At 31.4% G+C, this 16588-nt stretch overlaps 2 protein-coding genes across 4 annotated transcripts in view; one reads left to right on the top strand and one right to left on the bottom strand.

Annotated features, from left to right (window-relative positions):
- The window catches only part of LOC148274120 (proteasome activator complex subunit 4-like), a 48246-nt gene extending 40425 nt beyond the window's left edge, over positions 1–7821 (bottom strand). For both annotated transcript variants that reach the window (XM_088237601.1, XM_088237600.1), the window contains exons 1-2: positions 7367–7821; positions 1936–2076 (exon numbers count right to left, since the gene is read on the bottom strand). In XM_088237601.1, the coding sequence (XP_088093727.1) occupies positions 1936–2076; positions 7367–7593 (368 nt within the window). In that variant the 5' untranslated portion in view covers positions 7594–7821. The remainder of the gene's footprint in view (positions 1–1935; positions 2077–7366) is intronic.
- Positions 7361–16112, top strand: LOC148274121 (general odorant-binding protein 83a-like). Of its 2 annotated transcripts, none has more exons than XM_088237604.1 (6): positions 7361–7500; positions 12185–12260; positions 13251–13303; positions 13399–13434; positions 14878–15057; positions 15970–16112. In XM_088237604.1, the coding sequence occupies exons 2-6, from the start codon at positions 12242–12244 to the stop codon at positions 15985–15987; spliced, it is 306 nt and encodes a 101-aa protein (XP_088093730.1). In that variant the 5' UTR covers positions 7361–7500; positions 12185–12241; the 3' UTR covers positions 15988–16112. The 2 variants fall into 2 exon arrangements, with proteins under 2 accessions (XP_088093730.1, XP_088093731.1); XM_088237605.1 differs by lacking the exon at positions 7361–7500 and adding an exon at positions 7873–7958.
- The last annotated feature ends 476 nt before the right edge of the window (positions 16113–16588 follow it).

Here is a 16588-nt window from a genome sequence, read left to right on the forward strand (position 1 = left end):
ATCAAAAAACAATGTCAAGAAAAAACGTGCACAATTTGATTACACGTAATTTACGACAATTAATATTATCCTCGGATACAATAATCATCACTTAGCAAAAATCCTATGCATGTATATTTGTATATATCGACGGTCCAATTGTTATCGAAACTCAAGCAGGCAGCGTCACAACACTACCGCATTCCTTTCGTAGGTAATGAACGTAGACCCCATCAATACCTCATATAGATAGAAGTTATGTTTACCAATATAATAAAAAACAGAAATCATATTTTAAAACACAAATATTCATCATCAACTCGAGGCAACAAAAAATAAAAAAAATATTTACAATGAAATTAATGAACATGAAAATTTATTATTTTTAGTTTTTAATAGTACCTATGGTATTTTACATAACAGTCCCCAATGTGAAGTCCAGATTAGCTTGTAAAGTTTTGCAAAATAATCATGTTTCTTCTCTTTTTTCAATTTCCAATTTTCAATTTCCTTTTCATTATCAATTATTTTGATAGATGATATATTTTTAGATGAAAAAATCTCAAAAACATTAATGAAATGTGACTGTAACATTGAATTATGATATTTCTTAACATGATTAGCTTACATGGTAATAATTAATAATATACCAGGAGTTTATCTATAAACAAAAGGTTCCATTGTGTGTTGATATTTGATTCCTCGGGTGTTAATTTGATCTTTAAAAAATATGCTTATCTGCGGTGCTAACCTATCTTTCAGTGATTCATATAACATTACACATATGCAGGGTAATTCCATGACAGATTCATGTGAGCAAAACAACTTGATAACTTTTGTTAATTATTTAATATTTTATAATTTCCTTTATTATATTATATAGGATACTTCTGCATTAATGTTGAATTTAAATGACTTATTACTCGTTTCTGGATCAAATTCCGTAACTCATTATTATTTCATTGTACTCAAATGATCCATACTTCGCATAAATTGCGGGAGTCACATTGAACAAAATGTTCAGGAAACAAGATTTCGTGATTGTATTGTAATTTTTAGAAGGAAGTTCTGTTTCATACATTATTTTTTTCATTGTTTCTCATAAATATATCGGTGATCTTACGCAGTATTATCACAAAAATGTTGCAATTCGCCCTTCTTGAGACTTTTTGGTTAGTAAAATATATTGAAGTATGGCGTACGGCATCTAAGCTTTCCTACGCTCATAAGGTAAACTCAAATATGTTTATGTGTTAGCCGTAGGAAACGTTGAGTAGCGAGATATTTACCTACACGTTATAAAGAATAATCTAAAAAGCAATATTTCATTGAATTGCGCAATACTCGAGGGAGTATTATAAATACCTCTCTGCTAAACGATGTCATCAAATACAAGTTAGTAAAAATATTTTTTCTAGCAATGGGTTTTCCGTTAAGAATTTTGCTGGCAAGAAGCCCACAGACCTTAAGACTTATCAACTATATATTTATTCATGTTTTACAGCTTAAAACCATTTCAATGCTATTATCCTGATTTGTGGCACAGTTATTTTTTTTTAACAATATTTAATAGTTCAATATTTTAGCACAAAATAATATCTATAGATGCCTGTGATATCTTAAATTACCTCACCGTAATTTGAATACCAATGCTGTCTTTTGTGCAGGAAATTTTAGAACCAATGTTGGATTCTTTTCACATCTGCCAAGGATCATCAGAACATTTAACAAAATCAGAATTGTCAATGTGTTCCTACAGCGAGGGCAAGGCTTTATTCTGACACTTTCACAATATCTGCCTAGATCATGCTATGACCACACTTACTTTCATTTTAAATGGTTTCTGAGATTGATTAGGTTCAATTCAGATAATGTATATAAATTCTAACACCAATCCATAAGGGTTTTTGAGCGTATCGATTGGGTTTTAAAACAATTTTTTTTTTTAATACTCACTTTGTAAGCAGTACCATTAATGTACAAAATTTATGTAGCTTTGTAGGTTCCAAATCAGGTATTGTAATCAGTTCGTACACCAGGTAAATGAGTTTTATATGGTCCTCTTTTGAAAATTTTAATCCATACAGCTTAATGTACCTAAAAAAACACAGATAAATTAATCATCATGTCCTTATTTTCACCTTATGGTTCATAGGGCGCTGCACTGGTGCATCAAATGCAGCGTAACTCAATCATTTGTTACAGGCATTTGTTCAGGTGCCGGTCCAGGAACAAAAAAATATTGCACTGTAAAACCACCCTTTAAAAATCTCGAATACACTTCAGTATAATTAGTAAGCAGAATAACAACATCTTCACTGCGTCTCCGGACAAGTAATAATGATGAAGAATTTATCAGTAATATTAAATTTTTAAATAAATATATTATAAATCATTATGATCTGAGACATTGTTTCAATTTATGAAGGTACTGGACTTTAGACAACTTTTAAAAAAAAGAGTCATTGACACATTTCTTGTCATGCGGTTACAAGAGGAGATCTCAGCAGAAGTTTTCCTGTAATTTTAATTATTTAATACCAAAAACACGTATGATTTTCGCTCGGAGAAATTTCTCTTTTGTGGCCCCAAGAGTGTTCAATGTCCTAAATGAACATAGTAAGTTCTCCAAAACGAAAGCCATTTTCAGGAGTAGTGTACAAGTTTGAATTTTGTCTAAGGGAAGAGACCATTGAGGGAGACTGCTGCAAGACATTGCAGAGATTTACATATTATTAAGCTTGTTGTCCAGATGTTCATTAAAATTTATGTTTATGTTATAATTTATTTTTTTGTATTCTTTTATAATACGCATGCTTCCACTTTGTATCCCAACTCAACTCTCTCAGGCTCTTGGCCTCATAGAGTTAGGGATATATTTTTTTTTTTGGAAAAATGAGTATATATGAATAAATGAATAATAATTTCTATCCACACCGAGTGGTGCATGGGGCACTGTGCTGGTATACCAAATGCAGCATGTTTCAATTATATTTGACAAGGATAAGGTGATCATTTAAACGCTTTAGGTGCCAGACCAGGCACAATGAAATATTACAGTTTGAAACCAACTTTTACACATATTTCATGATGAACTTGTTAGCAACTGAACCCAGGACTTAGAGCATGGTTGGCGAACGCACATACCACTATACTACAAGGCAGACTTATATCCATTAGATCTTTCATCAGGATTTTTAATTGAAAGAAGCCTTAGACAAGAATCATCATCATCATCATTCCCTTTCCGCACCTAATGATGCATAGGGCACTACATTGGTACACCAATCGCAGCGTATTTTGATAATTTTTGTTACATAAAGGTAAGATGATCAGTCTTGCGCTTCAGGTACCAGTCCCGGGACTATGAAATATTCTAGTGTAAAACACCCCTTTTAAATAAATATTTCATAACCATGTCGGGAATCGAACCCGAGACCTCTTGCATGGTAGGCAAAAGCACTGACCATTACACCACGAGGCCGATAAATACTTATCAAGAATTCTGGTTCTATTTTACTCACAGAACTGTACTTTTTTTTTTCAACCCGGACACCAACAGATAAATACTTAAATATATTTTTTAAATTGTAGTACAGCTTGCCCACCACATACCGTAAACCGCATCTGAGAACATAAGTCTTCTTGGCGGTGCCCACAGATATGGAAAAATTGCTTATTGGCGAACGAGAAAAGCTGCCCGAGGGAGCTCTCTGTAATCTGGTAGCCTTGGCACTTTTGTGATGAAAGAAGGTAATCCAGAAGTCCATAATATGCACTTCATTGTATTGTGGAAAAGAGGGAAATGAATTCTTCACTGACTGGGATTCGCCAAAATGATAACAAAACTTTTTAAAAACCTTGAAATTTTTTTTGGCAGCCACCTGATCTGTATATCCGACAAAACGAGAGAAGGAAAGGGACAAGAGCACGGGATGTGCTCGGAAGATTGATTAGGATATCCGCAACAGCAGGAGGGGAATCAACAATATTAAAAACAAACATTTTTTTATTAAGTTTACCAGGACCTGATAAAAACTGGGTAATCCGGTGATCGGGGATAACCGAAGAAGATTTCAAGCGCCGATGGATTGAGAGTAAAAAAGAAGGGGAAAATTGCAATAGGTGAATATCTAGTAACACTTTTTGGATCACTTTATTTGAATGCTAAATTATTATTTTATGTTTACCATTTTGGGGTCAATCAATCCATCATTAGGAGATATAAAAAAAAATCCTAAAGATGTGTATCGTAAAATCTTTAAAGACTGCTTAAAAATCCCCCTGCAAAAGGTGCTGTAATGTCGCGTTACAATAAGCAAAAGAAGATATATTTTACTTTTTTTTTTAAATACATAAATAAAACATAAGAGAAATGATGTTTAATAATCTACTTATAATATTTTCTTTAAATATGGGTACAATTTATTTTTTATTACAAAAATAACGACTTCTTTACTTTGAAATGTATGAATTATATCAAGTCTTGTATCCTATGAAGACTCATGGGACATCATAGCTACTACACAAGGGTTAATATAATATTTAAAGATACTATTTATGTTAAAGTTAGTTATTATTATTTGCTTCAGAAATGTACGGAATATTAAATAGGTACCTAAATATATTTTGTAAAATGAATGTCTATTAAAACAGTTCCCTAAATTGATATTATTAAATGTTTTTTATAATAATCATAGACTAATAATGAGGAAGTTCAGTGTCTTTTTTTTGTTAATAGACTATTAAACTAAGCCAAAAAATTTTATTTTTATTTTTATATACCGTATTATTAGCTCAACGATTTTTTGTATTTCTGAAATAACTCGACGTGTGATGTCAGAGGTTCTTCTCTGTCAGCTCTTCCGATTGGTTCATTTACGGTAAGCAAACCAGATATCCTTCACAGCTCTCATATTATCGGTTGGTTCATATGAACCAGTGACGTCATTCAAAGTAGTGCATTTTTATTATTTTTATCATTCATTTTCAAGAAACTTTGCGCTACAATTTAATGCTCTAATTTTTACCGCGCGCAAGAAAACATTTTTCGTATCTAATTTCCCGTAGGGCTGAAGTTCCTCATTGGAATCAGACCAACCTAGTAACATTATTTCAGAAATGACACTATCAATAATTAATTTTTGTTTTTTATGTAAAATCAGAGTTTGATAAAAAGATTCATAGTAAAACTGCTTTTATTTTGTATTCTGTTTCCTAAAATATCTAAGTGCATATGTCATCATTCCAAGTCTGCTCCCTAGTTGGGGCATATGGTGTCCACAAAGAGCCTCCATCCATCTCTATCGGCTGTCAGCTCCTGCGTGTCCTCCCAGTCCTGTAGTTCTGACATAAATGGCCGACGAATAGTCAGCATTGGACGTCCAGGACGTCGAGAACCTGATGCCTTGTAAAGTAGGCATGCGTGGTTAAGGCTCTTAGGGGGCATCCGCAGTACATGGCCAAGCCAACCGTATCGCCTCTGCTTGACGACAGTTGTCACCGGAGTTTGTTCCGTCCGTTCTCTTATTACTACATTCCTTACAAAGTCAAACCACCGCACACTCAAGATTATTCTGATACATTTATTCTCAAAACTCGAAAAGAATGAGGAAGTTCAGTGGTTTTTTTATTTTATTTTTATTTGTTAATAGACTATTAAACTAAGCCAAAAAATTTTTTCTTCAATTTTTACATATAGTACTATCAGCGCAACGATTTTTTAAAGTTTTGTATTTCTGAAATAACTCAGTGTGTGACGTCAGAGGTTCATTTCCACTTATTCAGTTCTTCCTATTGGTCCAGAAGCGACAAGCAGACCAGAAATCTTCCATAGCTCTCAGATCATAGGTTGATTCATATGAACCAGTGACGTCAGTCTAAGTAGTGCGTTTTTATTGAAATATTTTATATTATTTTTTTTGTACAGTTTAAAAAAACTTTACCATACAATTTAATGTTCTAATTTTTACCCCGTGCAAGAAAACATTTTTTGTATCCAATTTCCCGTAGGGCTGAAGTTTCTCATTTAGCCGTTTTAGGCCCTAGTGAGGTGCTACGATTTGCATCCGTAGAGAATAGTTGTTATATATAGGCGGCATTTGGTTTTCACTGAGTGAATATCCGATCTCCAAACAGCCTTCATACTGTTGAATGAGGCGCCTGCTACTCCTAGCCGTACTCTCAGTTCTTTTTGGAAGCTGCTATTTTCTGTAAAATATACTCCCAGTTATTTGAAATTTGGATTATTTGGTGTGACACTCGGGGAATTTTGAGCATCAAGTCACGAAGTATTTCACCGTACATGGGTTTTTGCAATATCGATTTTTAGAGCTAAAGGGCTACACTAGCCAAATAAAAGCTCTGAGATTATAAGTTATACACTTAAAAGCTAATAAAATATTAGGAATAAATATTTTGAAAGTAACCTAAAAGTACTTATTTCAAATTTGATGTAAGTACCTAATGTAAAATTTAAGAGAAAAATCAACAATTTTTAATAATCCTGAAAGGATACCTGTTAAACTAATGACGAAGTTAAGTGCTACGGGAAATTGGATACAAAATGTTTTTTTACGCACGGTAAAAATTAAAGCATTCGATTGTACAGTGACGTTTCTGGAAAATGTATGAAAATAATAATAAAAATGATTTTTATAAAAACGAACTACTTTGAACGACGTCACTAGTTTTTTAGAATCAACCAATGATGGTGTTGCAATAGATTTCCTGTTTACGGGAAGCCAATTCCCCAATCAGCAGAACTCATCGAAGAGAACTAATAATAAAATTAAGAATAATTTCTAAATTACAAAAACTTCAAAAAATCATAGCGCAGATAATATGATACAGAATGTTTTTTTTTTAATTTGGCTTAGATTGATAGGCTATTAAAAAAATCAACAAAAAAAAACCACTGAACTTCCTCATTTTATTGTCAGTCTCCCAATGACCTATTTATTCTTATTTTAAAAAAAATACATAATCAAGTAGGATCGTTGTGATACTAAAATATTTGGGGATGCTCTCAAACAAAGACCTAATTTGTCATAGAGTAAAAAAATATTCAAGTCATGGTGAAAGTTTAAAAAAATATTGTTATGATAAAATTTACCCAAATAAATTACTAACGTGAAAAAAAATATTACATTGCTACACCTGAACTATGATTATTTGAAATAAAATATATAAGTGATATTGCGCAGTCAATCCGTATCACCAAAATGAAATAAATTGCCAGAGAATGTATGGAAAAATTAGGTAAATGCACGATTATTTGCACAGTTAGCTACATTTATGTAGGTACCTTTGCATGAATCATGCGATACTTTCTGCTTTATCATGATTTTCGAAAACTTATCAAAACAAAGAAAAGTGGTTTAGTTACTTCATCAGTCTCGAGGTCCACATTCCACATCCTGGCCTCATCTCCTTTATCATCACATTTTTCCCTAAATTTGTTTTAATTTCTGAAAACAGCTGCGTCGATTCATCGTCCAACTCCTCAGCGTAAGGCAAAATGTGATTATACACTAATTCCCTTTGTGGTTTAAAACCTAAGCGTTTAATTCTTTCTTCAGTTATGGAATTTCTTTCCAAATCTTCGTCTTCCATCCTGATAATGTTTTAGGCGCAGTTACACTTAACACTTATTGATCAACACTTCACACACGTGAATAATTAAATCCAATTGACTTCATTTACATACACAAGTCATCGACTGTCACCATCTGATCATTTTACAATGTACAAGTCACTGTTGGCGACATTTTTAAACTATGAAACACGAAACATATGAAACTGGTCGAAACACCTCTGAAACGTCAAATTTTGACTAGTGGCGTTCTCTTGTGATAAATAATGCAATTAATTTGAAGGAGTTTATTTTTACGCGTCATTCAAATAATTTTTGTTATGCAATATTTTAAGGAAATACATTTTCCTATCCATATTTTGTTGAATGATTACATCATTTTTGGGTGACTTTTTGTCTTTTCCGTTAAGCGTATTTTAGACCTTATATTTGCTCATACATTTTGATTACCTATTAGTAATTTTTACACAAAAATTTATCATTTTTTTAAAACTGAAAATATGAATTAAAAAAATGTATTTAGGTATTATAAACGCAACCCACATTTTTTTAAGGTTTATATTTTGTATTTACGTAATATTGCGTCAGTCAGAGGTGATAACTAAGATAACAGACATTTCCCTGTAATTTGACAATGAAAACTAATATTGACTAGACCCACAGTCAAGGTATTTCGAAATATATCTAGAAATAGGACACCTGACCATTGCATTACTAACACAGTGGCACAAAATAGTTAATTTGACCATGACACATAAAAGTATCATGCCAAGAGCATCAATCTATTTCCTTGGGAAATATCAGGAACATGCATTTTAGCTGGGTGCAGAAAGTAACACTTTTTTCTGAATTGGTTCTGATTCTGAAGAATGTTTTAAAAAACAAGTTATATCTCAGAATGAAGCAAGGCTAACCAAATTATCAAATGAGAGGAAAAGAGCACTGAGGTCACTGAGGTATTATAAACTTAAGGGCGCATTCGGGTATGATTTCAAATAATTATAAAAAAGCAAATATAATTCCTTTTTAATACAATTATAAGGTTCGGAAATTAATTATTACTATTACTTTCTGGAAAGTATAAGTACTTTCAATTAAAATTGGTATTTTAAGAAATCGAGAAAAAATATTTTTGAAAAATAAAACATTGATGAAATAATATTTATAAACCTTGAGAGTAAAATACCTTGAGGTACTTTAAAATATTTTTTTTCTTCATTGAGACCCTTTGCTTATTTGAAACAAAAATAAAAAATACACTGCTTTGGTATACCTACAAATAAATCATTAATAAATAAAATCTTATAAACAATAAAAAACAAACTTTTGAAAAGCTGTTTTATAAAAGGCATATTTAGATTCTAAATCGACCGAATCTTCAACAGGGATATAGAACCACTTTGAGAAGGAAATTCTAGACATTTGCAAGGCTTATGAACTGTCCTTTTTATGTTTTCAGGATTGTGGCTTAAATAGGGTCGAAGATAAAGACATATTAAGTTTTATTTATTGGTAAAATTATTATTATAGTAATTTTAAGCGAGCAACTTAAAGCTGATATATTAAATATTTTTAATGAAAGTTGATATCCAAAAACAAATCAATTCCATTTTTAAGCTTTTTGAGACAATATATTGTGACCTGCTCTTGTAGCAGCTTATTCCAACCATCAACAACCCTATTGCTCAGGAAATATTTTCGAGGATTTAGATTGAATCTGGTCATCTCCAGCCTGAGACTATGGCCTCGAAGTCGAGCATCTTGTTTAACCTTCAACAAGCTATCCAAATTTGAGCAGCTATACTGACTGTTGAGAATCTTGTACGTCTCTATCAGGTCACCCCTTTCTCGCCGTTCTGCAGCTTTGTGAAACTGAAAATTTTCAGTCGCTACACATACGGAAGCCATTTCAGGTTTGGCAACAACTTTGTAGCCCGTCTTTGGACTCTTTAATAAATAATTTAAACAAATCATTCTAAAATTTGTTTTCAAGAAATAGCAATTATCTATCAAATGAACTATGTCTAACTGTTTTTTTTAATACTATTATTTTTATATAAACCAACAAATAAAGTTCAAAATCTTAATCATTTTACAAAACACAGCAGGTAGGCACTTTTTAATTCAATCCCTCGTGTGCTTATTTCTTTAAGGTATGTTTTTTTACCAGAATGAATATTAGCTGCGCGCTGTTTACCACTAGGTGCGGAAATAGAAATGATGATGACAATGGTATTAGCTAAAATGCATAGGTACTTTACTTTTGATTAAGTACCAATTTTTACAGTCATTTTGATTACAAATGAAATATTTCACCTTTGTCTGAATGACAAGGCATAGCTTTCTCTATTACAAGTGATCTTTTTATGCTTTCCTATACATATCCAGCTTCTTAAAATCATTATTAATCATTACTTATCTTTTTTTTGCACCACAACAGGCCAGGAGGTGAATTACAACACAGAATACCCAGACTTAAGAAACTCACATTAAATTTGAATATAATGAAAAAATGAGCTGTATTGAAAAGTTGTTTGATTATTGATAAATAAAACATATTTTTTTAAAGCCTTCCAATTGTAAAATATTTCCATTTCATTTACTTTTAATCCTTTATTATTTGTATCTAAGATTTTAACTTCTGTATCTTTATTAAAGTCATTATTAAATTGATTGGCATGTTGGTTATATATTTTTGTGCAACAACTATGGTGAAGGTGCATAGTAGGTTTCGCATGTTAGTTTAGATGGAGTCCTGACGAAGAGACAGGTACGTCCTCGAAACCGGTAGACATAGAAAAGTCGGTAAATGGTTATGTACAATATTAAAAAACACTTAGGGTATTTTTACACTAGAATATTTCATAGTCTGGACTGGACTGGCACTTGAAGCAAAAGACTGATCATCTTACCTTCAAGTAACAAAATGATCAAGATATGCTGCGATTGGTGTACCAATGCAGTTCCCTGTGCACCATTTGTTGCAGAATTTACAATGATGATGATGATGGTTAATACATTAAAAAAACAGATTATTTGTTTGTTTAATTTTCACATATCCTGCAAATTGATTTAAATAGTGGTATAAGGTACTACAATAGAAACCCTATAAGAGTATCAAGTACCAACTTAAGCTTATTTTGTGAAGGCAATGTGATCAGTCTTGGGCTTCAGCTCCCAATCTATTTAATCTTGAAATGATTTTCTGGTGGCTTTATATTCCAGGTTTCAAATATGTATATATATTATATGAGTACATAACTAATCAAAATATCAAATTATATAATATTTTTGTACATATCGAGTTGTGACAAAGTGTCGAAAATAATTTGAAACAGCTTTCAAGAAAAGTTGAAGAAAACGATGTGTTTCATTGTTCTATTATCTTGAATCAGATTTTTAAGGTTTTTTTTAATGCATGCTATTTTCTTGAAATAAAAATTATGAAACGGAAAAAATTAAGGTTGAGATTGCCAGATACCATGTCAAATTAAAAATATTAACATCATGTACGCATGTTATTATTCAACACTGCAAGTATTCTTAACCAAGCTTGATTTTTAATAACAGGGTGAATATATAATTAAAAATAATTGGTAGATTGAATGAATGCGAGATTTCATTAACAATTTTAATTTAATCCGCATAACATTGTTATATAATGTATCAACTACAGAATGGCATTAAATCAAATGAATTATTAATGAAATATAAAGTATTAATGGTTTTACTCATAAGCGTTTATTTATCAGAAGACTTGAGAGTTCCATATAAATTTTAATGAGGAAGTTCAGTGTTTTTTTTATATTTGTAAATAGACTATCAAAGGCAAATTCTTTTTAAATATATTTTCAACAATATACTTTTGAGAAGGCGAGAGTTCTGGCTAGCGATAAGGTCTCCTAAAGGCATCTAGTGATGTTCACATGCTCCATTTAAGAAGGGTTGTGGAAAAAAAGAAGAAGAAAGGGTTCTTTGAACGGTAAGTAAGGAAATAAAAATGCTGTTATATAGGTGCTTTAACACGTCAAGATCCACAAACATTTTCGTAAAACCTGTAGGTTTGTAGGTAATACATACTTAGGATCAATCCTAAGTAATACTTGACATCGTTAAATGACAAGATAATTACTAGGATGCATTTTCTAGGAATATAAAAGAATTTTCAAAAAGATAAGTTCAGATTTAGAGATTGCCGACAAGAAGAAGTGTGTAAAGATGGCAGTGAGCAGAGGAAGATTATTTATTATTTAGTGGCTGTAGTCGGTATGGTATTATGTGAGAGGTACTTTATTTTTAATACACATTTTTATCATTTAACTTTTTTACCTGGGGTTGTTATTTTATAATGTAATTTAATAATAGCATACATTCAATATCTTTTCGCTGGCCTATCCTAAAACTTACAATAGACAAGTTCTAACTTAATTGATATATTAAATTTAATGATTTACTATGTAACTGAGAAATGGCCCAAAAAACCTGAATGTAGCACGCTGACATGACTCAACCGTGAACTGTTACGCAACTCAACTCATGAAAGAGTTATGAGATATTCATAATCATGTTGAAAATGTTAATTGGAAATCAAGTACATACAATATTTTTCAGTTTCCATCAAAAGAATTTATAGACTTGCTGAAACCAGTTGTGGAAAAATGTGAAGTTATGACTGATGTTGATAAAGGTAAGAGGTACTTTTGTTTTTGCAATATATACATACAATGGTTTTAATAATCTAGAGCAGTCTTTCTCAAAGTGGGCGATAACGCCCAGACGTTTCTGTCCACTGTTGAACATAAGCCTCCCCCATACGTCCCAGTCTTAAACTTTCTGTAACCAATCACCAGCAATTCTCTTTGTATCATCTGACCACCGTGTGGAGGGTCTCCCTCTACTTCTTTTGTCTTCAAGAGGTCTCCACTGAACTACCCTTTCCATCTTTTAATCTGGCAACATGTCCCGCAAATTACCATTTAAGCTTAGCCTCTCTTTTGACTTCGTCCGTTACTTCCGACCTTTTATGTATCTCTGTGTTTCTTATCGTATAATAATTGCAATAGCTGTTTTTAAAATGCCAAAAGATGGTAGATTTAGAAATCTTCGAGGGCTCTAGAAATCTTTTCATTCTCAAAGTCGGCGGTGGGCAAAATAAGTTTGAGAACCTATGATCTAGAGTGGATAATTTTTTGAAAAATAATATATCTTTCAAAATATTATTATTTATTTTTTACACTTATTTATCAATGGAACAGACTTTCACAAACGAATATAAAAACAAAAAAATTTAGACATTAAAAGAGGACAAAGATAGAAGCATAAACTTAGAGTTTATTTTTATTAGCATTAAAACAGACCACAACAGTGTTAATAAGTCATATTATTATTGTTTTTAAAAAATAATAATTGTGACCTCTTCCTAGAGTTTTTAAATTAATTTATTCATTTGTGATATAAATTATTATTAGTTACCTGAAAGTATGTGCCGTTTTTATTTTTCTATTTAGAGAATATTGAAATAAAGGCTACAGAATAGGAAGCCAATGTTTTATATATTTCTAATTTCGTGATAAATTTTTACATGTATTTTTAATAAATTGTTGCACTGACAAAACACAAACACCATTAGATGATTTGGAAAATAAAAAGTTCAACTAATATTAAACCTATATTTTAGGATTAGTTCAACAGTTCAGCGAAGGAAAAATGGTTGAAGATCCAAAACTAAAGGTAAAAAAATCTATACATATTTGGCTTTTATTTAAGTATTTCAAATTAAACCTTAAATGATATTTTGTGTAATGATAAACTTTCTTTTTCAACAGTGTTACATGAAGTGTATGTTCCTGGAGTTTGAAGTTGTAAGTTAACTTGTACATTTTTTTTTATACTCAAATATTTCAAACAAAACATGGTTAAATTAGTAACTGATTCAAACCTTTTTCAACTCAAAGAGGCAATATCAACTGTGTTTATTTATTTATTTTATTTTATTTTTGCACCACAACAGGCCAGGAGGCCCAATTACAGCGGTGAATTACATCATAGAACACCCAGGCTTGAGAAAAATAACATTTTAATTTTAGTGTTCTCACCGGGAATCGAACCCAGAACCTTCCGTCTGTGAGTCAAGCGTCTTGACCACTACACCACGGAGGCCGCCAGAGACCTGTTAATTTATCTTCTTTAAGAAGGTATTTTATGTATTTTAAGGGAAGGGAAATATATTGTTATCTTCGGGAGCATTTTACAATTGAGGTAAATCATAATACAGACAACAATAAAACAAATGGATTCAATCCGTCCAAATACTTAATGCAGTTACATAATATGCTAATCAGAAGACGAAATTGAATTACTAATACCTCCAAAACTTACAGCAGCAGTTATTTTTTTTTATGATTAATAATAAAAATAATGTGACCTCACTGGGGTTACCCGTGCCGAGGACACTGATTCAATAATGTAGGTAGTACTTTGAAAAATAAAATGATTAATGTTTACTGGTTAAATATTTCAAATCATCACCTCATCATTCCCTCTCCATACCTAATGGTGCATAGAGAACTGCATTGGTACACCAATCGCAGAATATCTTGATAATTTTTGTTACATGAAGGTAAGAAAATCAGTCTTCTGCATCAGGTACCAGTCCAGGGACTATGAAATATTCTAGTGTAAAAACACCCTTTTAAATAAATATTTCACATCAACCATGTTGGGAATCGAACCCGAGACCTCTTGCATGGTAGGCAAACGCAGTGACCATTACACCACGAGGCCGACAAAATAATGGATAAATATTTCAAATACTTGAGGAAATTATTTTAATTTTATTTTTGCACCACAACAGGCCGGGAGGCCTAATTACAGTGGTGAATTACATCACAAACTACCCAGGCTTGAGAAAAATCACATTGTAATTTTTGTGTTCTCACCGGTAATCGAACCCGGAACCTTCCGTACGTGAGTCAAGTGTCTTGACCACTGCACTATGGAGGCCGCCAAATTATATATTAAAATTAATTATTTTAGCTACCTATTTTTTTCTATAATCAATGTTTTATAAATAAGAAAAGTTTAATAAATATAGTTTTCGGCCACAAATAGGAATCAAACAAATTTTTAAAAATGAGGTAGGTACCTAGTTCAAAATAAATAATAATTTGGCAACCCACCCTAGATAACATGAGGAAAATTTTTATAAACAGTGTAGCTGCGGGCTGATTATCTCTGTGTTAAATTCCTAAAATTGTTTTTAATTTTCGTTTTTTTTATGTATGTTTGCTTCTGTGTCAATCTAGTTGGATACAGCAACTGGAACATTCCATTATGAAAAAATGATGGAAGCTATTCCTGAGAGCATGAAAAAGGTTGCATATAAGATGGGAAAGGATTGTGTCCACTTCAAAGGAGAAGATGGTTCTGATCTTTGCCAGGTTTCCTATGATCTACACAAATGTTGGCAGCAATCTGACCCTGAGGTAATACAGTAGCGAAAATTATATTATTTTTGAGAAACAATATTAATTACTGTCTCAAATCTAAATACATATTGGTAGAATTGATATATTTTGTCACCCGTCAATCATAAATAAGTTTAGTGTTATCTATGGATAACGAATGATGATGCTTGATTTATGATTCTTGAAACTTGTAAACGCTGTAGGTTTTGATTTATGGTTATTTATTTTCCCCACAAGACATTTGGAAACTCATCGATATACTAACTGGACCATTTACACTATTTTACGCCATGTTGTTATCGGTGTGTGAAACAAGTGAATAGCACTGTAAGGTTTTTTTTTAACTCTGATAATTTCAGACTATCGCTTTATATTTTCTGCTTCAAATTTATTTTTTTAAAGTTTTATATTTAAAAAAAATCTTTGAAACTTGTTTTTTTGTTAAATAACTAATATTCCCAGAGACAATTTATTTAAGAGGTCTATATTTTTAAAATAGTTTTTTTTTAGGAATATATCCCAATTTTTTTTTCATTTCATTTTGACCAAAAATTTAGTATGGAAAATTATTTTTTAGTAATTAGTATAGGTACCAAAATCTAAACTAAACAATAAATTGGGATTTTTTTACGTCCATATTTTCTTGTTTTGTTTGATTTATGACAATTGTTTTTGAAATCACCTAATCCTTAATTTATGTAAATTATCTTGCTAACAAATTCTTTCACAAGTCAATTTTTAAAACTGATATGCAAGTCCTGACTTAGAAAACAGATTTTTCTAGCAAATTGGGGCATGAACATGAAAAAGGGAGCATATTTATTGTTAATAACTGTAATAAACAAACATTACTCTGCTGGAACCAGGAAATAAAATTGATTTCAATGATTTATCAGTTACTTTCTATTACCATTTTCTTATCTGTTTCAGCATTACTTCTTGATGTAAATAAGCATTCAATCAATTTGGTGCACATCGATCCTAACATAGACGAAAACATGGTTGAAAATGTCCAAGGAGAATTTACTTCAACGCTTCAATAATTATAATATTTACTATAATTTAATTATAACTATGCAATGTTTAAATAAAACCATTTTTTGTAAGTAGTACATAAATAAAAGGAAATTTAAACTATTTATGCTGGTTTTAAATCTGATTTAGCAAAAAGGATAACAAGTTACCATAAATCAGACAATAAAAAAATTGGTTAATTTAAACTAAACCCTTCAACTCTATTGCATAGAACAAGTGTTCCAAATTTTTGGTTTGGTTTTTAGTTAAACAACAAACATGTAATGAATGGTTTCGGTTTGCGCATGAAATTCTCGACCAAACTACCTACAACCTGTTGTATTGCTGTAAACTGTAGCTAACTGTGTGGTTGATAATCATAGAATGGTTTTTGTCCATATGAGAGATTAGCCAGTGGGGTATTATTACTCTTAAGACAATAACACATTTTTTTAAGTTCAAGGTTTACCCAAACCAGTTTTTTTTTTTATAAACTCTTAGTACTCAGAAAAAATAGTAATCCATGTAAATGTGT

Source organism: Micrasema longulum, unplaced genomic scaffold, assembly GCF_059751315.1.
Source record: "Micrasema longulum isolate JH-2025_06_02 unplaced genomic scaffold, ASM5975131v1 h1tg001750l, whole genome shotgun sequence".
Classification (NCBI taxonomy): Eukaryota; Metazoa; Arthropoda; class Insecta; order Trichoptera; family Brachycentridae; genus Micrasema; species Micrasema longulum.